The sequence below is a fragment of the Trachypithecus francoisi genome, unplaced genomic scaffold, assembly GCF_009764315.1.
Source record: "Trachypithecus francoisi isolate TF-2019V2 unplaced genomic scaffold, Tfra_2.0 Lachesis_group12, whole genome shotgun sequence".
Taxonomy (NCBI): Eukaryota; Metazoa; Chordata; class Mammalia; order Primates; family Cercopithecidae; genus Trachypithecus; species Trachypithecus francoisi.
In genome coordinates this window covers 15,920,636-15,945,747 of record NW_022681457.1, presented here as the reverse complement: position 1 = coordinate 15,945,747, position 25,112 = coordinate 15,920,636, and the positions used below count along the sequence as shown (strand labels likewise).

Here is a 25,112-nt window from a genome sequence, read left to right as displayed (position 1 = left end):
GAGAATTGCTTGAGCCCATGAGGTGGAGGTTGCAGTGAGCTGTGATTGTACCACTGCATTCCAGCCTGGGCGCCAGAGCTGGAGACCCTGTCTCAAAAAAAAAAAAAAAAAAAAAAAAAAAGAAAAGGCACTGGAGGTTTCAAGGAGGAAGACATGAGACATGATTCAATTGCCATCATATTGGGATGCAGACCTGGTTGCTTAGCTTTTATTTTTATTTTTTACAAGTCCACAGCAAATATCATACCTGGTTGCTTTTTTTTTTTTTTTTTTGAGATGGAGTCTCGCTGTGTCACTCAGGCTGGAGTGCAGTGGCATGATCTCAGCTCACTGTAACCTGTGCCTCCTGCATTCAAGTGATTCTCCTGCCTCAGCCTCCCAAGTAGGTGGGAATACAGGTGTGTGCCACCATGCCACCCAAAATACAAAAAAGTAATTTTTTGTATTTTTAGTAGAGACAGGGTTTCACCGTGTTGGCCAGGCTGGTCTCAAACTCCTCGCCTCAGGCAATCCGCCCGCCTCAGCCTCCCAAAGTACTAGAATTACAGGCCTGAGCCACCGTGTTCAGCCTGTACCTGGTTGCTTTTAGATTCTCTGGGCCACCTCCTTCCTCTTTCTCTGGATTGGCACCCACCTGTTCAGGTTATCCCTCCACTTTCTGACAATGACACCTTCAGGTTGAGAAATCTGGCTTTGACCCAGAAACCACAAGCAAAATCCCCATCCTTTCTCCGCCCGTGGACTATACCCAGGTGTGGTTCCTCCTCACAACCCTTCCAGAAAAGTCCCTAATGCTGTGTAAGCTCACTTGCTTCATCTTTTCAAAGACCATTGTAAAGGCACAGCCAGTACACGGAGGTATCACATTACGGCTTCACCTCCTTTCTCCTCTCCCATATCTCAGCAGGCTGGGCTTGCACCTCCCTAATAAAGCATCAGCACAGGTCAGGCACAATAGCTCATGCCTTTAATCCCAGCACTTTGGGAGGCTGAGGCAGGCAGGTCACTTGAGGTCAGGAGTTCGAGAACAGCCTGGCCAACATGGTGAAACTGTCTCTATTAAAAAAAAAAAAATACAAAAATTAACTGGGCATGGTGGCGAGCCCCTGCAGTCACTGCTATTCGGGAGGCTGAGGCAGAACTGCCTGAACCCGGGAGCGGAGGTTGCAGTGAGCCAAGATCCTGTCATTGCACTCCAGCCTGGGTGACAGAGTGAGACTCCATCTCAAAAAAAAACAAAAAACAAAAAAAAGCATTACCAACGTAACTCTAATCTGGGCTCTGCTTCCTAGCCAACTCTCCTAAAGAGGTCTTTTAGTACTGGGGAGTCTTTGGGCATTTTCTTGCCCCTCCAGACTCAGGAGCACAGTGACACCTACTCCATGTGACTCAGTTTCTCCCTCCTCTGCCCACCCATGTGGCTGGTGAGTCTAACAAGCAACATTTATAATAGTGAAGGATAAGGCTCTGGAAGCCATTTCAGCCTAGCTCCCTGGTCCTTGCTCTTCCTAGCTGTGTGGCTCTGAATCAAGCAACTTGGCCTCTCTGAACTTCAGGTTCCTCCTGTATAAAAAGTGGTAATAGTACTTACTTCTATATAATTATGAGGATTAAAGGACTTAATTCAAATAAAGTGGCTAGAACTTAACAAGCACTCTATTTTTTTCTGAGGCTGGAGTGCAGGGGGTGCAATCATGGCTTACTGAAGCCTCAACCTCCCAGACTCAGGCGATCCTCCCAACTCAGCCTCCCCAGTAACTGGGACTACAGCTGCATGCCACCATGCCTAGCTCCTTTTTGTATTTTTTGTAGAGGTAGTATTTCGCCACATTTCTCAGGCTGGCCTTGAATTCCTGGCCTCAAGTGGATCCTCCCAAAGTGCTAGGATTACAAGTGGGAGCTAGAGCACTTGGCCAACAAGCACTGAATAAATGTCATGTACAATGACACATCTACCCCAACTAAAGTGGTGCTGGTGTTTAGGAACTTACCAGGTCCCTCCCACGGACCCAGTGAAGTTTAGAAACATAAGACAACATCACTCCTTCCAAAATACTTTTATTAAAAAAAATTACAAACAATCCCAAAAAAAGAAAAGTCACCACAAACTCTGCCTTTCTTTTAAATAACGTGGCATGGAGCAGTTTGGTTTCCACCCTATTGCACGTGGTCCGGCCTGGTTATGAAATCAGGAGGCTGCTGAGACTGGGGTCCTGCCAAGGAAGTGGGGTTCAGCCTGGAGGGAGGAGACCAGCCCCTCCCACCCCCTCAAGGTGCAAGAGGCAGAGCCTGGGTTTCTATAGCAACCTGGCAGCACATCCCTGTCATCCTTCGACAGGCCCAGTTTTCTTTTATCTTCCCTGAGGCCCCAGTGGTCACAAGGGAGTGGGAACTAGAGGGAAAGGTGGAAGAAATGTTTAAGTGGAAAATCAGACTCCCAGAAACAGAGTCTCGTTAAGGCATTTGGAATAGATAAATTAATTCAGGAAGACCCACCTTCACAGAAGGTTGGGGTAACCAGACACACACACACATGCAAGACAGTTTGTGGAACCCTGAAATGGGAACAAAGGAGGCCACAGTCGCTGCTTAGAGCCCCCACAAAAACACACACCCAGAGTTGCATTCAGGGATCCAGGCCACAGAAGGTGACACAAGAAAGGATCCCCTCCATCACAGTTTTAGGACCCCAGAATTATTTCCATGATGTGATCCAGTTCATTCCACTCCCAGGAACCTGGGGCACAGAAGAGGTTGTGCGGAGGCTCTGGTGGGGCCCGTGCGGGCTCCTTTTCTACCGCAGATGTGTCAATGTCCAGAAAGAAGTCATCCAGGCCAGAGTCCCCCAAGTACCGGGAGCTCAGCGCTTCTAAGAAGACTGGATCAGGCTGGGGTGGCACTTCATTCTGGAGGCCGAGGGGAGCCACTGGATTCTGAGGGGGCTCAGTCTCATCCATGGAGGTGTCCAGCTCCCTGAGGATAGAGCCAATGGTGGCTGACAAGGAGAAATCCTCCTCGCCCAGGAAGAGGGGCTCGGGGGGCAGGGCAGGGGCTGGAGCCAGGCGAAGTGCAGCCTGCAGCTGCTGGAGGGTGTTATGGATGAGGACATGCCTGCGGAGGCTGGGTGCTCGGGGGCCCAGGCTGCGCTGGACTTTGTCTAGGGAGATGCGGAGCAGGGCTTGCTGGTAGCTCTGAAGGCCTGCTGGACTCCACTCCCACCTCTCCTCTTCCTCTTCCAAATCAGAGTGTTTCCTCTTCAAGCCTCCCACCATGATGCCCTGCAGAGAGAAGAGGGGCATAGGGGCATGTCAGACACCAGACACCATAGTGCTGGCTCAAATCCCACTTTCTCAGGCCTATTGAGTTGGTGATTTTTAATCATCTGAATCTCAGTTTACTCATCTATAAAATGAAGGCTGTCTGAATCCCACAAGATTAAGGAGGTGCATACATATATGATTAAGAAAATATCTGGACTTAAGTACAGCTAGATTTAAATCCCACTTACTTGCCTATTGTGGCCTCAAACAGTGAATTTACATCCATGAGAATCAGTTTCCTCATCTGCCAAATACGGATCCTAACTCAAGTTCCTCTGAGCCTTAAAACTGTTCTTCCACAATATTAATTTCTTCAAACATGGGGCACGAAAGACAAGTGTGGAGCACAGAGACCTGGATTGGAAGTAGGGAACCCCAAATTTGAATTCTGTATTGGAACTGCTCAGCTGCGTGATCGTGGGAAGTGACCTGAGTCAATTCTCAGGCCTCAGTTTCCTCATCTGTAAAATGGGGACTGTGAAAAAACAGTTCTCACCACCTCTGTCAAGGAGATGCCACGTATCTATAGGGCCCACCACACAGGAAGTGCTTAATGAACAAGAGTTGTGTTTTTTTTTGTCAGAGACAGGGTCTCGCTCTGTCGCCCGGGGCTTAGTGCAGCCGCGCTAGCACAGCTCACTGACGTCTCGAAGTCCCGGGCTCGAGCGATCCTCCCGCCTCAGCTCCTGAGTAGCTGGGATTACTACCACACCCGGCCTCGATTAAGAGTTAATTGCCAGTTATACGCTCAACAGATTTACTGAGTGCCTACTATATTCGAACCTCCTGGAGCCCTGCTGGGCACCTATGTTAAGATTCTTCTTTCACAGTCAGGATATTTCTATATCCTCTTCCTTAACCAACTGGGAGCGCTCCCAAGAGTAGGAAAGCGGCCTGTCTCATTCCCTCTGCCCGCGCTTTCTGATTCCCCCAAAGCGCGCCCCATAGAAAAACTTGCTAGAACTCAGCTCAGACCAAGCCCCGCCCCCTAGGGGGTCCCACCCAATCAGACGTCGGTACTGCAAGGCCCCGCCCCTCCATGGGTCCTTACAGAGCATCCAGGAACGCCCCAATTTGGCCCAGGGGCTTCTGGGAAACGGGGGCCAACAGCCGCCAGGTACACGAACCGACGTCGAGCACGCACTACAATCCCCAGAGGGCTCCGCCCGTCCAGGGACGAGCCCCCTCCCCCGACCCCGCGCTCCCTCAGGGCATGCGCACAGGGGCACAAGCGGGTGGGGGAAGGGAACCCGGACGTCCAGCTGCCGGCGCCCGCCGAGCCCCGCCCTCCGTTGCCTCCGGGGCGGCGAGTCTGAGCTCCATGCCCGGAACACCCCTCCCCCACCCCTGACTCCGACTCTAAATCTGCTTTCTTCCTGTCCCTCCGTGCCTTAAAAGTCCGGGATTCTCCTCCCAAACTGCCCTTGGATCCAGAGACCCAGATCCGAACACATCGCTTAAAGACGACAATGCTGCGATCTAGTTCGCGAGACTACGTATCCTAATTTTGATACTTCCTCCCACTTCCCCTATTCTCCTGACTTTCAAACGCCCCTGGACTACACCTCCAAACTCGCTGCCCGGCTCCAAGACCCGAACATTGAACTCTTCCCGGCATCCTCCCTTCCCCCGCCAGTGCGTCTTGGAGTCCAAGAATCCTTGACCCTAGTTCTCTCGCTTCTCCAAATACTCAGGATCTCAGCCCCAAACCTCTCACACCTTTTCCAGAACACGATAAAGCCCCGAATTCAACCCGTCCGGAAGACCCAAGTGGAATCGAATCTCCAGGTTCCCTGTCTCAAAAGTTCCTTCCCTCTGTTCTCTCGCTTCTCTAAACGCCCCACGCCCCACATCCCAGCTTCAAACTCCCTCCACTTGAAAATACTGCCCCAACAACCTCGCATCCCCTCCTGGGTCTCGAACTCAGTCTCGGGCCCCCAGACCCTCCCTATTATCACCCTGAATCTGAGGCCCCCTCCCCTTGTCTCACCCAGACCCCGCCTCCGCAAGTCTCCGGGGCGCGCCTCTCCCTCCCCCAGCCTAAGGTAAATTCCCAAGCCAGGCGACCACTCCTCACCCCAGCTGCCAGGTTCGCCACGACCACCTTCTGGAACGCCCACAGCGTCACGACCCGCCAGTGCCGGGACCCACCAGTGACCGGCCGCGGCCTCGCTCACCTCGGTAGGGCCTCTCCGTCTGGCCTCGGGCCCACCCAGCCCCGCCCCGGAGCCGAGCTGCGAGCCGCGATTGGCTGAAGTCCCGCTCGCCGCGGGGCGCCGATTGGTTGGGCGGAGCCATCCGCCCGGGCCGGGAGACGCCGGACCCGCCCACCCCTCCCTAGCGCCCCGGGCTATTTAAAGGAGTGCAACCGGCAGGGGGCGGGGCAGCGCCTCCAGGGGTGGAGGGCGGCGGGTCCAACAGAACCGCTTCCTTCCACTCGGCTACGGTCCTCGCTCCAAGCTCGTCATCACTACTCCCTGCGGTCCCTTTATGCCAGGCCTGGACCCCACCGCGGAGCCAGAGGGACTGGCATACCCTCTGGCTCCGGGAGGTCCAGGCAGGCGGGGCCGAACAACCGGAGAAGGCCGCGCCCCCGGGGTTCCGAGGGCGGACGTGGGGCGGGGGATGACGTACCGAAAGACCAGCCAATAGTGTGACGCGGCCCGCGTTGCCTAGGCGATCGTAGCCCCGCCCCCTTGCTGCCCTTCTCCTGTTCCCCGCACGTTGCCCCGCGGCCCCTTCTTAATCCTCGGGTTTTCTCAACACGTCCTCAGGTGGTCCCACCTGGGTCTCCTGACACCTCCTTCCCCGCTCCATCAGGATGACTCCTCCGCTACTGTTCATGGCTTCCTACCCCTCCCCGCCGAAGACAAACTTCAAACCCCTTCCTTTTGCCACAAAGCCCCTCACGACCTTGCCTGATGCGCTCTCCTGGTTCTCTCCGATCCTGCCCCATTGAGTCACTTATAGTTTTTCTAAAATGGCTTCAAGCTCCCATTCCCCCATCACGAAAATGAAAGGATTTTGTCTGTTTTCTTCCCTGCCTTACCCCAGTGTCTACAATGCCAGGTACATAAGTTCTCAAACATGACAATAAAAGGCCTCTGGATCTTTATTATTATTATTACTATTTTTTGAGACAGAGTCTGGCTCTGTCACCCAGGCTGGAGTGCAGTGGCGCAACCTCGGCTCACTGCAAGCTCCGCCTCCCGGGTTCACGCCATTCTCCTGCCTCAGCCTCCCGAGTAGCTGGGACTACAGGCGCCCGCCACCTCGCTCGGCTAGTTTTTTGTATTTTTTTTTAGTAGAGACGGGGTTTCACCGTGTTCGCCAGGATGGTCTTGATCTCCTGACCTTGTGATCCGCCCGTCTCGGCCTCCCAAAGTGCTGGGATTACAGGCTTGAGCCACGGCGCCCGGCCAATTTTTTGTATTTTTAATAGAGACAGGGTTTCACTGTGTTAGCCAGGATGGTCTCGATCTCTTCACTTCGTGATCCGCCCGCCTCGGCCTCCCAAAGTGCTGCTACCACGCCCGGCAAAAAATAATATTATTAATAATAAAGATCCAGGCCGGGCGCGGTGGCTCATGCCTGTAATCCCAGCACTTTGGGAGGCCGAGGAGGGCAGATCACGTGAGGTCAGGAGTTTGAGACCAGCCTGGCCCACAATGGTGAAACCTTGTCTCTACTAAAATACAAAAAGTAGCCGGGCGTGGTGGCGCACTCTTGTAATCTCAGCCACTCGCAGGGCTGAGGCAGGAGAATCGCTTGAACCTGGGAGGTGGAGGTTTCAGTGGAGCCGAGATCGTGCCACTACACTCCAGCCTGGGCAACAGAGCTAGACTCCATCTCAAAAAAAAAAAAAAAAAAAAAAAAAAGGCCGGGCGCGGTGGCTCAAGCCTGTAATCCCAACACTTTGGGAGGCCGAGACGGGCGGATCACGAGGTCAGGAGATCCAGACCATCCTGGCTAACACGGTGAAACCCCATCTCTACTAAAAAAATATTTTAAAAAAACTAGCCGAGCGAGGTGGCGGGCGCCTGTAGTCCCAGCTACTCGGGAGGCTGAGGCAGGAGAATGGCGTGAACCCGGGAGGCGGAGCTTGCAGTGAGCTGAGATCCGGCCACTGCACTCCAGCCTGGGCGACAGAGCAAGACTCTGTCTCAAAATATATATATATATTATATATATATATGTATACACACACACACACACACACTTTTTAAAATAGAGATGGGGGAGGCAGTGGGGGTTTCCTTGTGTTGCTCAGGTTGGTTGCTCAGTTGTTGCTCAACTCCTAGCCTGAAGCAATCCTCTCGCCTCTGGATATTTAAACTTGTTTCCTCATCCTGAAAATATACCCTCAATTCCCAGGCTGCTTCTCAGAACTTATCTCAAAGGTTTCCTCCTCTCAGAAGCCCTCCCTGGCAGTCTAGGTTGAGTTAGGATCTATTCTAGGATTCCATGGCCTCCTGTGCCACCATCCCAGTCCTGGGATGGACTGAGGAACCCCCCACCAAGGGCAGGTACTAAGGATATATCTGTCAACCACCGCTTGGTCTGCAGGATCATGTAGCACAGGGCTGAACATGTAGCAGGTCCCAGTGAAAGTTTGCTAAATGCTCAGGAATGTGACAGAAAAATAAGGCAGAAAGAAGTCACTGCTAGTGTCCTGAAAGCCCACACCCGTAATGCCCCACCCTACAATGAGTTTCCCTAAGGGGAGGAGGCAGTTTTCTCCAGGCCACCTCTGGGAAGGGAGGTTTAAGCCTCCTCAGACCAGTTCTTGCCGGTTGGAGTTTGTCAACCAAGTCATCCTGCTGTTTGCAATGTAAGACGAAAGGATTTCACGGGGTGGGGGGAGGAAGGGGATAAAGGGGAGGGGAATAGGTAGGTGGGTGGTGTGGGTTGGAGGCAGGGAGAGAGAAGCGTCTCAGCTCACTCAGGCCTGGGGAAGGTGTCCCTGGGAACGAAAGAAAGGGACAGTTGATTCTAAAAAAGGACATAATTAGGAAGGAGCAATTATTCCCCTTCCTCCTCCAAAACCTGCTCCTCCTATAGGGTCCCCAACTCAGGAAAGCCCTACTGCATTTGGGTTTTTGTTTTAGAGACGGAGTCCCACTCTGTCATGGATGCTGGAGTGCAGTGACGCACCTCGGCTCACTGCAGCCTCAGCCTCCCTCCTGAAGCACTACTGTAACTCTGTCCCCAGGTTACAGCCCTGTGCTTCTTCCTGATGTCTCCCCTCCACCCCTCACCAACTGTCCACACAGGGTCCCAGGCATTCCTCCCACCCTCTCTCTCCTCCCCTCCTTACGGCTCCTCCTCCAACTCCAACTCCCTCTGGGCTATCAGCCTCCATTCCTGTGCCCTTCCTATCCACCTTCACAGAGTAGCCAAAGGAAGTTTCATAAGACACACACCCAACTGTCCCCCTGCCTTACCTCTCTGATGCTCCACTCCTTGCATAAATCCTCAAAATAAAACATAAACTTTTTTTATTTTCGGAGACAGGGTCTTAATCTGTCCTATAGGCTGGAGTGCAGTGGCCAGGCCTTGACCTCCTGGCCTCAAGCCATCCTCCTGCCTCAGCCTCCTGAGTATCTGGGACTACAGGTACATACCACCATACCCAGCTAAATTTTTAAAAATAATTTTGTAGAGATGGGGTCTTACTATGCTGCCCAACCTGGACTCCTGGCTTCAAGCCATCCTCCCATCTCAGCCTCCTGAATATCTGGGACTACAGGTGCACATGACCCTGCCCAGCTAAGTTATTATTATTATTATTATTATTATTACTGAGATGGAGTCTTGTTCTGTCACCCAGGCTGGAGTGCAGTGGCGCAATCTCGGCTCACTGCAACCTCCACCTCCCGGGTTCAAGCAGTTCTCCTGCCTCCGCCTCCCAAGTAGCTGGGATTACAGGTGTGCATCACCATGCCCGGGTAATTTTTATATTTTTAGTAGAGACAGGGGTTCACCATGTTGGCCAGGCTGGTCTTGAACTCCTGACCTCAAGTGACCCACCCACCTCGGCCTCCCAATGTGCTGGGATTCCAAGCGTGAGCCACCATGCCCGGCCAGACTCAATAAGCTGTTACTGAACAAATGAATGAATGCATACTAAGCAAATCTTACACAGAGGCAGGCAGACACACCAAAATACTCAGACAGAGGCAGAGAGAGGAGTCACAGAGTCGGTTTCTCTAGAATAATTTGAAGCTCTTGGCTCAACATTTATTGCCCCCTTCCTCTGTTCCTCATGTCCCAGAATGCCACCCTCCCAGATGGGGACAGAGCGCTACTGGTACTGGTGGGAGGGGTAGGTGCTGTGGCCGTCGTACTCATCAGTGGTGAGGCAGTGCAGCATGAAGTGGCCCAGGTCATGTTTGGAGATGACCCTCGAGGGCCCTCGTCCATCCAGGGTTACTGTGTACGCCCCAGTTAGCGGCTGGTCTCCTGTGAAGTAAAGACAGAGGGGCTGGGTGAAGCAGTCACCTTTCCCCTCCCCCAAAATTTGACCCCCAGAAAGACCTTCCCAGGGTGCCTACTGTGTGCCCAGCCTGGGTGGTGTCACAGCCAAGAATGGACTTCCCATATGCAGGTGCTCATCTATATCCTTTGCTTCATTCATTCGAGAAATCCTTATTGATTACCTATTATGTGGCCAGGTGCTGGGCACCCAAGCAAAGGACAAAGCTGACAGGAATCCCCTGCCCTGGCCAGTGGCGGTGGCTCATGCCTATCATCCCGGCACTTTGGGAGGCTGAGACGGGAGGATCACTCAAGCCCAGGAGTTTGAAACTAGCCTGGGCAACACAGGGAGACCTTGAGTCCACTAAAAATACAAAAATCAGCCGGGTGCAGTGGCGTGCCCCTGTAGTCCCAACTACTCAGGAGGCTGAGGCTGGAGAATTTCTTTTTTTTTTTTTTTTGAGACGGAGTCTCGCTCTGTCGCCCGGGCTGGAGTGCAGTGGCCAGATCTCAGCTCACTGCAAGCTCCGCCTCCCGGGTTTACGCCATTCTCCTGCCTCAGCCTCCCGAGTAGCTGGGACTACAGGCGCCAGCCACCTCGCCCGGCTAGCTTTTTGTATTTTTTAGTAGAGACGGGGTTTCACGATATTAGCCAGGATGGTCTCGATCTCCTGACCTCGTGATCCGCCCGTCTCAGCCTCCCAAAGTGCTGGGATTACAGGCTTGAGCCACCGCGCCCGGCCTGGAGAATTTCTTGAGTCATGGAAGCTGAAGCTGCAGAGAGCCATGATTGTGACACTGCACTCCAGCCTGGGCGACAGAGCAAGACCTTGTCTCTAACAACAACAACAGCAACAACAACAACAACAACAACAAATTGTCTGACAGTAACCAACTAAACTTAGGGATAAAATGTACCATCACCCAAGCAGAGACAGGCTGGAATTATGCACAGTATGGAACACACACCCTTGGCTATGTGTTTGCTTGGGACAAAGCAGACGGGAATCGCCTGCCCTGGCTGGGCACGGTGGCTCACGTCTATAATCTCAGCACTTTGGGAGGCCAAGGTGGGAGGATCACTTGAGCTCAGGAGTTTGAGACCAGCCAACATGGCAAAACTGCATCTCTACAAAAAATGCAAAAATTAGCTGGGTGTGGTGGCTTATGCCTGTAGTCCCAGCTACGTGGGCAACTGAGGCAGGAGAATCACTTGAGCCCAGGAGGTGGAGGTTGCAGTGAGCCAAGATTGTGCCACTGCACTCCAGCCTGGGCAACAGAGGGAGACCCTATCTCAAAAAAAAAAAAAAAAAAAAGCCACACACCCTAACCCATGCGACATTCCTGCCCAACATGTTTAATCTGAATCTGTGGCAAAACAGCTAGAAAATTCCAGAATGTGGGCCTTTTAAAGTTACCTGGCCTGGTTAATGTTATGAGAAACTTAAAGAAAAAGGGCAGGGTAGGTTGAAAAAAAATTTTCTTTTTTTTTGATACAGTCTTGCTCTGTCATCCAGGCTGGAATGCAGTGGCACAATCTCGGCTCACTGCAACCTCTGCCTCCCAGGTTCAAGCAATTCTTGTGCCTCAGTCTCCTGAGTATCTGGGATTACAGGTGTCTGCCACCACACCTGGCTAATTTTTGTATTTTTAGTAGAGACGGGGGTCTCACCATGTTGGCCAGGCTGGTATCAAACTCCTAACCTCAACTGATCTACCCACCTTGGCCTCCCAAAGCGCTAGGATTACATATGTGAGCCACTGTGCCGGCCTGACGGTTGGGGAAATTTTACTATGGAGTGGATACTAAATGATATGACAGTAAATGTCACTTTCCTTAGGTGTGATCATGTTTTGTGTGCAAATATCTTTCTTTTAGGAGATAGCTGTCTAGGTATTTAGGAGTGAAGTGAGACAATGTTGTAATTCCTCTCAAATGATTAAGCCAAATATATATATGCATATATTTTTTCACAATATATTCAGCAAAATCTATCTATATATTCATGGAGAGAGAGAGAAGAGCAGAGAGGGAGAGAGAACAGGACAAAATGCTAAGCACTGAACCTAAACAAAGAGTTTATGTGTATTCATAAACCTTTAATGCGTTCAGGTAGGGAAGTTTGAAAGTTTTCACACACTTGGCCGGGTGCGGTGGCTCATGCCAGTAATCCCAGCACTTTGGGAGGCCAAGGTGGGCAGATCACAAGGTCAAGAGATCGGGAACAACCTGGCCAACATGGTGAAACCTCATCTCTACTAAAAATACAAAAATTAGCTGGTCGTGGTGGCACATGCCTGTAGTCCCAGCTATTGTGGGGACTGAGGCAGGAGAATCACTTGAACCCAGGAGGCAAAAGGTTGCAGTGAGCTAAGATCACGCCACTGCACTCCAGCCCGGCAATAGAGTGCGACTCTTATCTCCAAAAAAAAAAAAAAAGCCCAGGCATGGTGGCTCACACCTGTAATCCCAGCACTTTGGGAGGCCGAGGTGGGTGGATCACGAGGTCAGGAGGTTGAGACCATCCTGACTAACACGGTGAAACCCTGTCTCTACTAAAAATACAAAAAATTAGCCGGGTGTGGTGGCGGGTGCCTGTAGTCCCAGCTACTCGGGAGGCTGAGGCAGGAGAATGGACTACAGGCATTGAGATGGGGTTTCACCATGTTAGCCAGGATGGTCTTGATCTCCTGACCTCGTGATCCACCCGCCTTGGCCTCCCAAAGTGCTGGGATTACAGGTGTGAGCCACCGTGCCCAGCCATTAATATCTGTCTTTTCTTGTCTTTTTCTTTTTTCTTTTTTTCTAGACAGGGTCTCACACTGTTGCCTAGGCTGGAGTGCAGTGGCTCTATCACACTCATTGCAGCCTTGATCTCCTGGGCTCAAGCCATCCTCAAGCCACAGCCTCCAAGTAGCTGGGACCACAGGTGTGTGCCACCATGCCCAGCTAATTTTTTTTTTTTTTTTTTTTTTTTTTTTTTTTTGAGGCGGAGTCTCGCTCTGTCGCCCAGGCTGGAGTGCAGTGGCCGGATCTCAACTCACTGCAAGCTCCGCCTCCCGGGTTTACACCATTCTCCTGCCTCAGCCTCCCAAGTAGCTGTAGCTGGGACTATAGGTGCCCGCCACCTCGCCCGGCTAGTTTTTTTTTTGTATTTTTTAGTAGAGGCGGGGTTTCACCGTGTTAGCCAGGATGGTCTCGATCTCCTGACCTCGTGATCCGCCCATCTCGGCCTCCCAAAGTGCTGGGATTACAGGTGTGAGCCACCGCGCCTGGCCCTTTTTTTTGTATTTTTGTAGAGATAAATCTTTGTTGCCCAGGCTGGTCTCAAACTCCTGGTGCTGGAGCAATCCTTCTTCTTGGCTTCCCAAAGTGATGGAATTACAGGTGTGAACCACCATGCTTGGCCTGCATGTCTGTCTGTCTGTCTATCTATCTATCTATCTATCTATCTATCTATCTATCTATCTATCTATCTATCTGTCTAATCTCTATCTCCCATACTAGAAATGTAAGCCATGGCCGGGCATGGTGATACAGGCATGTAATCCCAGCTACTCAGGAGGCTGAGGCCCCAGAATCCATAGATATAATGGATTAAACCATTAGCCAGTGGTAATCCCCTCAACCTTCAATCCCTCACCACTCCTCAGAAGGGAAAGTCCCAAGCCTCTAATCCAGCCTTAGTCTTTCTGGTGACCAGACCTGAAGCTGCCTAGGGGATGCCAGCTCTCAGTGAACTCATTAGCATAGAAAAAGACATTTATCATTTTGGAGATTCCAAGGATTTTAGGAGTTGTATGCCAGGAAACAGGGACAAAGGCCAAATATATATGTCACAATATCATAGGAAGGTTTGCAGTTTTAGGGTGATCAGGGAAGGCCTTGCAGATCTCCCCAGAGGGCAGGAGGGAACAGGCAGGTGGCATTGGTGCCACCAGGTTCCTGCCCTGCTTACCTATGTGTGGTGGCATCACAGCCACATACTTCAGGCCCGATTCCTGCAGCACCTTGTGCATCCGGATGTGGTCATCAGTCACGGCCTGCAGTCGTGGGGGCACCTTGGTGGGGTCCCAGAGCAGGAAAGCTGGAGGGAGGACACAGGGTAGGATCAGCCTGGGCTCTCTCTCTCTCTCTTTTTTTTTTTATTTGAGACAGAGTTTTGCTCTGTCACCCAGGCTGAGTGCAGTGGTGCAATCTCGGCTCACTGCAACCTCTGCCTCCTGGGTTCAAGCAATTTGGCCTCAGCCTCCCCAGTAGCTGGGATTACAGGTGCACATCACCAGCCTGGCTAATTTTTGTATTTTTAGTACAGACAGGGTTTCACCATGTTGGCCAGGCTGGTCTCAAACTCCTGACCTCAGGTGATCCGCCCTCCTCCACCTACCAAAGTGCTGGAATTATAGGCACGAGCCATTGCGCCCGGCCAAGGGCCCACTTGTCTTGATGCCAGGACAAAACCCTGCCATGGCTCACCATTGCCTTCCAGTTGCAAAAATGGGGGGAGTCCTCTGGGCCTCCTCTTTCCCTCACAGGCCCGGTAAGAGCTGTCTGCTGATCACAATCATTCCAAATCTGACCTCTTCTCACTCTGCCTGGTCCTGTCCACTGTTTCCTCTTGCCTGGACCAGCCCAGCAGCCTCCTCCCTGGTCTCTCAGCCCCCTTCCCTCCTCCCAAGGAGCCCATGAACACCCCTATCAGTTCACATCCAGAGCTCTATCTCACTCAGAGTAGAAGCAAAGTCCTCATGGCCAGCCCTCAAGGCCCCACCTGATATGGCCCCATCAGCTCTCTGACGTCCCTGCCTGCCCTGCCTACCACTCTCCCTTACATGCCTCTGCTCCAGCCAGGTTCTGCCTCCCAGCCTTGGCAATATCTGATCCCTCTGCCTCTGATGCATTTCCCTCTCTTTTTTATTTTCTCGGAGACAGGGTCTCCTTCTGTTGTCCAGGCTGGAGGGCAGTGGCGTGAGCACGGCTCATTGCAGCCTTGACCTTCTGGGCTGAAGTGATCCTCCTGCCTTAGCCTCCTGAGGAGCTGGGACCACAGGGGTGAGCCACCAAACCCCACTTTTTTTTTCTTTTTTTTTTTTTTTGAGACAGAGTTTCCCTCTGGTCACCCAGGCTGCAGTGCAATGGTGCTATCCCGGCCAAGCCTGGCTAATTAAAAAAAATTCTTTTAGGCCAGGTGCAGTGGCTCACCCCTGTAATCCCAGCACTTTGGGAGACTGAGGAGGACGGATCGCCTGAGGTTAGGAGTTTGAGACCAGCCTGGCCAACATGGTGAAACCCTGTCTCTACTAAAAATACAAAAATTAGCTGGGTGTGGTGGTGCATGCCTGTAGTCCTAGTTACTCAGGAGGCTGAGGCTGGAGAATCGCTTGAACCCAGGAGGCGGAGGTTGCAGTGAGCTGAGATCACACCACTGCACTCCAGCTTAGAAGACAGAGCAAGACCCCATCTCAAAAACAAAGCAGAACAAAACAAAAAAACAAAAATTAGCTGGGTGACTTGGTGCAAGCCTGTAATCCCAGCTATTTTCAGGAAGCTGAGGCAGGAGAATCCCTTGAACCTGGGAGGCAGAGGTTGCAGTGAGCCGAGATTGCCCCATTGCACCTCCAGCCTGGGCGACAGAGCAAAACTCCGTCTCTAAAGAAAGAGAAAAAAAAAGTTTTTTTTGTAGCGATGGAGGTCTTACCAAGTTGCCCAGGCTAGTTTTGAACTCCCAGGCTTAAGAGATCCTCCCAACTCGGCCTCCCAAAGTGCTGAGATTACGGGTGTGACCCAGGACCCTTTGCCAATTCCCTCTCATAGCCACGTGGCTCCCTGTTTTCTTTGCAGACTTTGCTCAAAGGTCACCTTTCCGTACAGCTTTTCTTGACTGTCCTGCTTAAAATAGCAAAATCCCATCTCCCCCAGCCCAGTTTACCAATTCCTTTTCTTGGGGCCTTGTTTTCTCCCTAGGACCCTTCCCCTGTCGCCACACCCTAGAGTTATTCTGTGACTCTTTCTATCACATTTCCTGCTTCAATCCCAGCCCTTAGAAGTATCTGGAACATTGTAGGTACTCACTAAATATTTGTTCAGGAATTAGCTTTCAACAAGCTATAACTTGGCCAAGCTATACTGGCTGACATTTGTAGAACTTTTACCTCAAGCCAAGAACTATGCTAAATACTTTTAGGAGCAGTTTGGTGAATAGTTAAGAGCTTGAGTTCTGCCTAAAGTCAAGTCCTGGATCGACCACTGGCCAGCTTCCTGTTTCCTCATGTGCAAACTGGGATGATATAAATTGTTCAAAGGCTGGGCACAGTGGCTCACACCTATAATCCCAGCACTTTGGGAGGCTGAGGTAGGAGGATCAGTTGAGTCCAGCATTTCTAGACTCGCCTGGGCAAGATGGTGAGATCCGTCTCTACAAAAAATTAAAAAATTAGTCAGTCGTGATGACCCACACCTGTGGTCTTAGCTGCTCGAAGACTGAGGTGAGAGGATCACTTGAGCTCAGGAGTTCGAGGCTGCAGTGAGCTGTGATTGCACCACTGCACTCCAGCCTGGACAACAGAGCAAGACCTTGTCTAGAAAAAAAAAAATAGTTTGAGTAATGTTAGTGGTTATAAAAAGGTGTGTCACAGAGACCAGCCTGGGCAACATAGCCAGACCCTGTCGCAACAAAAACATTTTTAAAATTAGATGGGCATGGTGGCACATGCCTGTGGTCTCAGCTACTCAGGAGGATCCCTTGAGCCTAGGAGTTGGAGGCTGTAGTAAGTTATGATCACATCATGCTCCCTGCAACCTCCACCTCCAAGTTTCTTTTTTTTTTTTTTTTTTTTTTTTTGAGACGGAGTCTCGCTCTGTCGCCCAGGCTGGAGTGCAGTGGCCGGATCTCAGCTCACTGCAAGCTCCGCCTCCCGGGTTCACGCCATTCTCCTGCCTCAGCCTCCCAAGCAGCTGGGACTACAGGCGCCCACCACCACGCCCGGCTAGTTTTTTTTTGTATTTTTTAGTAGAGACGGGGTTTCACTGTGTTAGCCAGGATGGTCTCAATCTCCTGACCTCGTGATCCGCCCGTCTCGGCCTCCCAAAGTGCTGGGATTACAGGCTTGAGCCACCGCGCCCGGCCTTCAAGTTTCAAGTGATTCTCTTGCCTCAGCCTCCTGAGTAGCTGGGATTACAGGTACGCGCCACCATGCCCAGCTGATTTTTGTATTTTTGGTAGAGATGGGGTTTCACCATGTTGGCCAGGCTGGTCTCGAACTCCTGACCTCAAGTGATCCACCCACCTCAGCCTCTCAAAGTGCTGGGATGACAGGTGTGAGCCACCGCACCTGGCCTAGGGTTTCCTCTTTTCAGATGAGAAAACTGCAGTGCAGAGTGTGAAGCGGTGGCCCAAGGCCACACAGCAAGGATCTCAGGGCCCTAGTCCCCTCCTCCTCATTCCATGTTTTTATCTGCAGCCTCCAGCCTCCAGTTCACAATCTCAAATCCAGTCTCTAACTCACCCTGGGTTTCTTTCTTTTTTGTTTTGTTTTGTTGTGTTTTGAGACAGGGTCTCGCTCTGTAGCCCAGGCTGGAGTGCAGCGGTGCAATCACAGCTCACTGCAACCTCTGCCTTCTAGGCTCAAAGGATCTTCCCACCTAAGCTTCCCAAGTAGTGGGGACCGCAGGTGCATACCACCACACCCAGCTAATTTTTTGTATTTTTTTTTGGAGAGATGGAGTTTTGCTGTGTTGCCCAGACCGGTCCTGTACTCCTGGACTCAAGCAATCCGCCCACCTTGGCCTCTCAAAGTGCATGGATTACAGGCGTGAACCACTGTGCCTGGTCTTACTCTGGATTTCTTTCTAATCCTCTCAGTTCCCTCCGTAAAAAACAATCCTTCTCAAGCCCTAATGGATAAACTCCAAGCTCCTTAGATGACAAAAATCTTTCTAATCTTTTACCTTGACATTTGAATATGGAGGGAATATTAAACTCTAATAATTAGAGGGTGGAAGGTAATTAAAGGGTGACCATTGCACTGTGGTGCTGGAAGAGAAAGGTCCTTTTCTTGGGACCTGCTGAAGGCGTCTGTGGGTGTGCAGCTCCATTTCAAATAGTTTAGGAAGTCCGGGTGCAGTGGCTCACACCTGTAATCCAGCACTTTGGGAGGCCAGATCACTTGAAGTGAGGAGTTCCAGACCAGCCTGGCCAATATGGTGAAACCCCATCTATACTAAAAATACACACACACAAAATTCACCAGACGTGGTGGCGGGCACCTGTAATCCCAGCTACTCAGGAGGCTGAGGCAGGAGAATCCCTTGAACCCGGGAGGCGGATGTTGCAGTGAGCCGAGATCATGCCACTGTGCTCTAGTCTGGGTGACACAGTGAAACTCCATCTCAAAGAAAGCGAAAACAAACAAAAAACCCAAATAGTTTAGGAGAACAAAAACAAAAACTATTTGTGTATGTGTATGTGCATAAACCAATTACAAAACACAATTAAAATTTTAAAATCAGGAATATGGCTGTTGGCCAGGTGCGGTGGCTCACGTATAATCCCAGGACTTTGGGAGGCTGAGGCTGGTGGATCGCTTGAGTCCAGGAGTTTGAAACCAGCCTGGGCAACATGGTGAAACCCTATCTCTACCAAAAATACAAAAATTAGCCAGCCTCATAACCCGGTCTCAAAATAAATAAATAAATCCAAAATTAAAAATTAAAAAAAAAAAAAGGAATATGGTTGTTCACATGACTATTCTTTTAACTTTTCTGTTTATAACTTTTTTTTTTTTTTTGAGGCAGAGTCTCGCTCTATCGCCCAGGCTGGAGTGCTGTGGCGCGATCTCGGCTCACTGCAAGCTCCGCCTCCCGGGTTCACGCCATTCTCCTGCCTCAGCCTCCCAAGTATAGCTGGGACTACAGGCCCCTGCCACCACGACCGGCTAATTTTTTGTATTTTTAGTAGAGATGGGGTTTCACCGTGTTAGCCAGGATGGTCTCGATCTCCTGACCTCGTGATCCTCCCACCTCGGCCTCCCAAAGTGCCGGGATTACAAGCGTGAGCCACCGCGCCCGGCCTGTTTATAACTTTTTATAACAAAAAGTTAAAAAGTATATTGAGGACCTACACACTGAAGTAAGCAGCCATGAGGTATGTAAGCTAACTTCAAATGGGTCAGCAAAGAAAACATTGTGTGTCTGTGAACAGAGGGCGGTGGGTATACCGGTGTCCTTTCAATTTTTCTGTAAGATTGAGATCATTTCCAAAGAAAAAGTTAAGCTGGACTCAATGGCTCATACCTGTTATCCTAGCTATTTGAGGGGCTAAACTGAGCGGATTCCTTGAGCCCAGGAGTTCAAGGGTACAATGAACTATGATCATGCCACTGCACTCCAGCCTGGGTGACAGAGTGAGATCTTGTCTCAAAAAAAAATTTTTTTTTAATTAAAAAAAAATCCTGGCACACATAAGACTTTAATATTTAGAAAACAATCTAAACAAACAAAAAAAAAATTGAAAAAAGAAAGCATATTAAATCAATTTTACAGGTTCGTCTTTTTCATGGAAGCAAAACTTAACCACTTAAATTGATTTTTAAGACATGAGAGAGGCCGGGCGCGGTGGCTCAAGCCTGTAATCCCAGCACTTTGGGAGGCCAAGACTGGCGGATCACGAGGTCAGGAGATCGAGACCATCCTGGCTAACACGGTGAAACCCCGTCTCTACTAAAAATCACAAAAAAACTAGCCGGGCATGGTGGTGGGCGCCTGTAGTCCCAGCTACCTGGGGAGGCTGAGGCAGTAGAATGGTGTGAACCCGGGAGGTGGAGCCTGCAGTGAGCTGAGATCCGGCCACTGCACTCCAGCCTGGGCGACAGAGCGAGACTCCGTCTCAAAAAAAAAAAAAAAAGAAAAAAAAAAAAAAAAGACATGAGAGAATCTGGACATGGTGGCTTACACCTATAATCCTAGCACTTTGGGAGGCCGAGGCAGGAGGACTGCTTGAGGCCAGGAGTTCAACATCAGCCTGGCCAACATGGCGAAACCTTGTTTCTACCAAAAATACAAAAATTAGCAGGGCGTGGTGGCAGGCGCCTGTAATCCCAGCTACTCAGGAGGCCGAGGCAGAAGAATCGCTGCAGGCCAAGATCTTAGTCCCAGGCACCACGAACCCAGGAGGTGGAGCGGAGGTTGCCGTGAGCTGATATCGCGCCACCGCACTCCAGCCTAGGCAATGGAGTGAGACTTCATCTCAAAGAAAAAAAGACATGGGAGAAAAAAACTCAAAAATTAACAGCAGACCATTCCAATCTGGGAACAAAAGTAAGGCCTTGTCTCTACAAAAATATCAAAAAATTAGCCAGGTGTGGTGGTGCATGCCTACCGTCCCAGCCGCTTGGGAGGCTGCAGTGGGGAGGATCACTTGAACCCAGGTTGAGGCTACAGTGAGTCATGGTCGCACCACTGCACTCCAGCCTGGGTGACAGAGCAAGACCAAGTGAACCATTCTGAAATCGCAAGATTACTTGTGTATTACTTTTCCATTTCAAAGCTTGAGGAAAAAAGCCATAAATGATTTTGCTTCCTACCCTCCAGCTAGGTCTGGCCTCCAGGCCTCTTTGCTTGCTTTGTCCTCTGCCTAGAGTGTAATTACAATCATCAGGCAGCCCTCTTTCACGTCACTTCCCTTTCCAGAGAGGCAATTTGTGTGATGAAACACACTTGAGGTCAGGAGTTCGAGACCAGCCTGGCCAACATGGTGAACCCCTGTCTCTACTAAGAATACAAAAATTAGCCAGGCGTGGTGGCAGGTGTCTGTAATCTCAGCTACTTGGGAAGCTGAGGCAGGAGAATTGCTTGAACCTGGGAGGCGGAGGTTGCAGTGAGCCGAGATCGCACCACTGCACTCCAGCCTGGGCAACAAGAGTGAAACTCCATCTCAAAAAAAAAAAAGAAAAAAAAAAAAGAAAGAAAGAAAGACAGAGATGGGGAGTGAAGACAGATAGCTGGGTGCACATCCTAGCTCTACCAGCCACAAGCTATGTAAACCGAGGCAAGCCAACTGGTCTTGTTGTGCCTTGGCTCCCTGAGCTATACCAGGGACAAATAATAACAACAGCTGGTATCTTCTGAGCACCTACTGTGCACCTACAAATAGTAGGTGCTTAGAAGATACCAGCTGTTGTTATTATTGTATAAATATTCAAAGGAGTTTTGGGAGGATTCAGTGACATTCATCCCTAAGGTGCTCAGATAGCACCCAGTACACAGTAAGCGCTCAGTAGCTGGGCATGGTGGTGCACACCTGTAGTCCCAACTACTTGGGAGGCTGAGGCAGGAGAATCACTTGAACCTGGGAGGCGGAGGTTGCAGTAAGTCAAGATCATGCCACGGCACTCCAGCCTGGGCATCAGAGGGAGACTCCATCTCAAACAAACCTCAAAATAACTAAAAATACATACATACATACATAAATAGATTATACAGGACAACTATTTGCTTAATGTCCTTGTCCCCATAATCAGGAGCTCTGTGAGGGCGGAGACCTAGTATATATCCACAGCTCTATCACTTCCTCTGGCGGGCCCACCCTGACCTCTCTCAGCCTGGGTCAGACACCTTCTCTTGGCTCCCACAGTCCTGTAGTTTCTCCCATTGTGGCCCTATCCCCTCTGCCTGCCTCCCCCATCCCAGCTTTGATGATCTGGATGTTAGTTTGATCCTGGATCTGTTTACCACCTCTCTCCCACCTGTGAGTCTTGTGTGTGCAGGGCCCAGGGCTGCACAGGTCACCACTGTGTCCCCACCATCACCCAGTAAGGTTCAGGCACACAGCTGGTGCTCAGTAAATGCACAGGAACATGGAATGGCTTGTGTCACCTTTCAGAGGCCCTTGGGCTGCCTTCCCAGTACCCCCCAGTTCAGCCCCACCTCCATGATCCCACCACCCACCCGAGGTGCAGGCCACGACCTTGTCCACACCATGAGCCTTCATGGCTGCCACAATGTTCCGGGCGCCCTCGGACATCACTGTAGTGGGACCTTAGAGGGGACAGAGAGTGGCTGTCACTGGTGGGCGGCGGCGGCGGCAGGGGTGGCAAGGGTGGGGCTGGGGGCGGGGGTGGCGCTGGGGGCCGAGGTGTAGGGGAGGGCCGTGGGCAGAGGGGGGGCTCAGTACTGAGGTCATTGCGGGTGCCCAGCAGCACGATGACAGCATCCTGCCCAGCCACGGTCTTGTCCACATCAGCTGCCTGCAGAACATCCCCCACTACCACGTGAGCCGGCTGGGGCCCCGCTGATGGCAGCCTGGAGGAGTCCCGCACCAGCACTGTCACTTCGTAACCTGTGGGCAAAGAGGAGGAGAGAGGCTGGTCAGTGGGCTTGTGGGCTGGCACTATTGGGCTCCAGGGGCTGGGTCTTAGAAGCCACCATGAACTCTCAAATCCATCCCCTCCTCTGTTCTGGGGAAGTGGTCTTCAAACATTTTTTTTTTTTTTGAGACGGAGTCTCGCTCTGTCACCCAGGCTGGAGTACAGTGGCTGGATCTCAACTCACTGCAAGCTCCGCCTCCCGGGTTTACGCCATTCTCCTGCCTCAGCCTCCCGAGTAACTGGGACTACAGGCGCCCACCACCTCGCCCGGCTAGCTTTTTGTATTTTTTAGTAGAGATGGGGTTTCACCGTGTTAGCCAGGATGGTCTCGATCTCCTGACCTCATGATCCGCCCGTCTCGGCCTCCCAAAGTGCTGGGATTACAGGCTTGAGCCACCGTGCCCAGCCTCTTTTTCTTTCTTTTTATTTTTTTTTTTAAATTTTAGAGACAGGGTCTCACCCTGTAACCCAGGCTGGAGTGCAGTGGTGCAAACACAGCTCACTGTAGCCTTGAACTCCCGAGCTCAAGCAATCCTCCCACCTCAGCCTTCTGAGTAGCTGGGACTACAGGCATGCATCACCATACCCAGCTAATTTATTTTTATTTTTTATATTTTTGTAGAGATGGGGTCTTGCTATGTTGCCCAGGCTAGTCTCAAACTCCTGGCCTCAAGACATCCTCCCGCCTTGCCCCCCCCAAAGTGCTGGGATTAAAGGCATGAGCCACTGTGCCTGGCCAGCCCTTCCCTTTGCTGATGGGGACATCAAAGCTGAGAGCTGGGAAGAGATTGTTCAGAGCCACAGCTCTGAAGCTCCCTAGGCTCCAGTTCTTAATCCCCCTGAGTGCAGTCCCAGCTATGACCAGCAGGGGTGGGCGAGTGGAATTCAGTGGAATTAGTGGATTTCCACGTGACTCAGCACCTTTCAACTTCTCTCACTTCCTTCTTCCTTACTCCCCAGTAAGTGCTTATCAGCAAATTGGTTTTTACTGAAAGGCCCACAGCCCCCCACTCTCCACAAGTCAAGATCGTCACGGGGTCTCCCTGGGGAAGGGAAGAGTTTCGAACCTGGTGAAGAACTTTCAGAGTCCCTCCAAGGGAGACAGCAGAGTGGGGTCCTGGTGGCCTCCACCCTTTTGGGGCACGCAGATAGTCAATATCTTCAGCATCACCAAGGCCTGTAAGGGTGGGGCCCCATATCTGGAAGTCCCAGGCCCAGCTGGGAGTTGGTCAAGTCTGGGCTGTGGGGGCAGGGAGTGCTGGGGGATGGTTATCCCCTTTCCTGCCCTGTCTCCTGGGGGAACTCCACATTTTCAGCCCTCATTGACTTTCCCAGGACTGCTGTCCCCAAGTCTTCACTCATGTCTCTCTGTGACTCCTTCCCATTAGGTACTCACAGCAACCTGATCCCCCAGCTTTTTCAATTGCCAGCCTGGGGACTTGTGGTGGTTAAGAGCATGAGCTGGGTTCAAATCCCAGCCCTGTTAGTTACCAGCTGTGTAATGTTGGGCAAATCACTCTCTGGGCCTCAGTTTTCTCATCTGTCAAGTAGGGTAATACTAGTTCCCACTCCATTTTGAGAACTCTCATGTGAAGAGATGACAGAGCAAGCTTGGCTTAGTAAATCCTCTCTGGGTGTGCGAACAACCACCACCACAACCACAATAATGACAACTGCATTGCATAAGAGCTCTGGACTTACACATGACTGTACCACAGTAGTCCCCCCGGGGCTCCCGGGGCCAATTCCTCTCTGGCTTGGACTCACATAAACTTGGATCTCACATCTTTTCCCATTTCTGCCCCCGTGGCCACTTGCTTTGGCCCCTGAGTCCTCATACACCTGGCTGGGGCGCTCATGGCCCCAGTCAGCCTCGGCCCTGCCCCATGGTGCCCCTTCCTAAAGCTCTGCCCGTCTGTCCCGTGACACGCCCCGCCCGCCCCGGCTCATGCCTGCTTGCACCGCCTGCGCCAGGGTGGTGAGCCCGGTCTGGCCAGTGGCGCCGAAGATCGCGATCTTCTTGACGGCCATCCTGCGGGGTCGTGGGGGTGCAAGGCCTCAGAGTCTCGGCACGCGCGGGAACCTACTGGCTGCTGGGCGGCGCTCTTTGCCCTATTCAAGCAGGAACAACTGGGCGGAACTGGCTCGAAGGGCCACGCCTCAGCGCGGCTCCGCCCGCGGCTCAGGTCAAGGGACGGGGCCTAACGCGGGTAGGCGGGGCAGGAGTCAGCTCGCATTCGCTCACCGCCCAGCACCGCCCTCTCTGCCAGCCACTTAGGTCGGAAGGCGGGGCCACAGAAGGCCACGCCTCCATGTAGCAATAAATCGAGTGGGCGGAGCCGAGATAATTTGTCACTCAGCATCCTGCCTCCGCGCTCTACCTCCCGGAGAGGGGCGGGGCCAGGCGAGCCACGCCCACGGCCTCTCGTAGCTCACGCCCCCTCCCGCAGCGCCTGTAGCGATCTGGGGCGCACTCTAAGCCGCAGGGCCTCCCAGAACCAGCAAGGAGAGAAAGTGAGGGAGGACAGAGTGTGTGTGTGCACTTGAGTGTTAAGACACTGTGTCACAGCATATCTATGCACTTATATGACCCTGTGTGACTCAGTGACCGGAAGGGCAAGCATGACTGTGGGTGACACCTTGTGTCATCCTCCGTGTGTGATCCCGTGTTACAGTGTGACTACACGTGCGTGACACCACCTGTGCCAGGCATTGATTCTGTTCTTTTGTGACCTTGTGGTGACACCGTGGGTGACACTGCGTCAGCCTGTACGATAGGGTGTGGGACGTGTGAGGTGTGCTACATGGAAGCGTGAGATTATTAGACTGTGACAGTGTGTGCCACCACATGTCTCGTGTAAGGATGTGTGACACCGGGACTCCATTCGAGTGTGTGACTGTGGGTGTCTCTGTTGTGCTGCTGTTTGTGACCCCCTGTGATTATGATGTGCG

At 51.7% G+C, this 25,112-nt stretch overlaps 2 protein-coding genes across 4 annotated transcripts; both read right to left on the bottom strand.

The window, feature by feature from the left end:
* Positions 1-2,041: 2,041 nt before the first annotated feature.
* SERTAD3 (SERTA domain containing 3) lies at positions 2,042-5,885 on the bottom strand. 3 transcript variants are annotated; one of them, XM_033224969.1, is made up of 2 exons: positions 5,398-5,885; positions 2,042-3,278 (listed from the first exon to the last, which is right to left on the bottom strand). In XM_033224969.1, the coding sequence occupies exon 2, from the start codon at positions 3,270-3,272 to the stop codon at positions 2,682-2,684; it is 591 nt and encodes a 196-aa protein (XP_033080860.1). In that variant the 5' UTR covers positions 3,273-3,278; positions 5,398-5,885; the 3' UTR covers positions 2,042-2,681. The 3 variants fall into 3 exon arrangements, with proteins under 3 accessions (XP_033080860.1, XP_033080861.1, XP_033080862.1); XM_033224970.1 differs by having other exon boundaries at positions 5,498-5,666; XM_033224971.1 differs by lacking the exon at positions 5,398-5,885 and adding an exon at positions 3,509-5,242.
* A 3,639-nt stretch (positions 5,886-9,524) lies between these two features.
* BLVRB (biliverdin reductase B) lies at positions 9,525-24,356 on the bottom strand. Its single transcript, XM_033224968.1, has 5 exons — positions 24,113-24,356; positions 21,968-22,132; positions 21,742-21,831; positions 13,757-13,885; positions 9,525-9,782 (listed from the first exon to the last, which is right to left on the bottom strand). The coding sequence occupies exons 1-5, from the start codon at positions 24,189-24,191 to the stop codon at positions 9,625-9,627; spliced, it is 621 nt and encodes a 206-aa protein (XP_033080859.1). The 5' UTR covers positions 24,192-24,356; the 3' UTR covers positions 9,525-9,624.
* Positions 24,357-25,112: the final 756 nt, after the last annotated feature.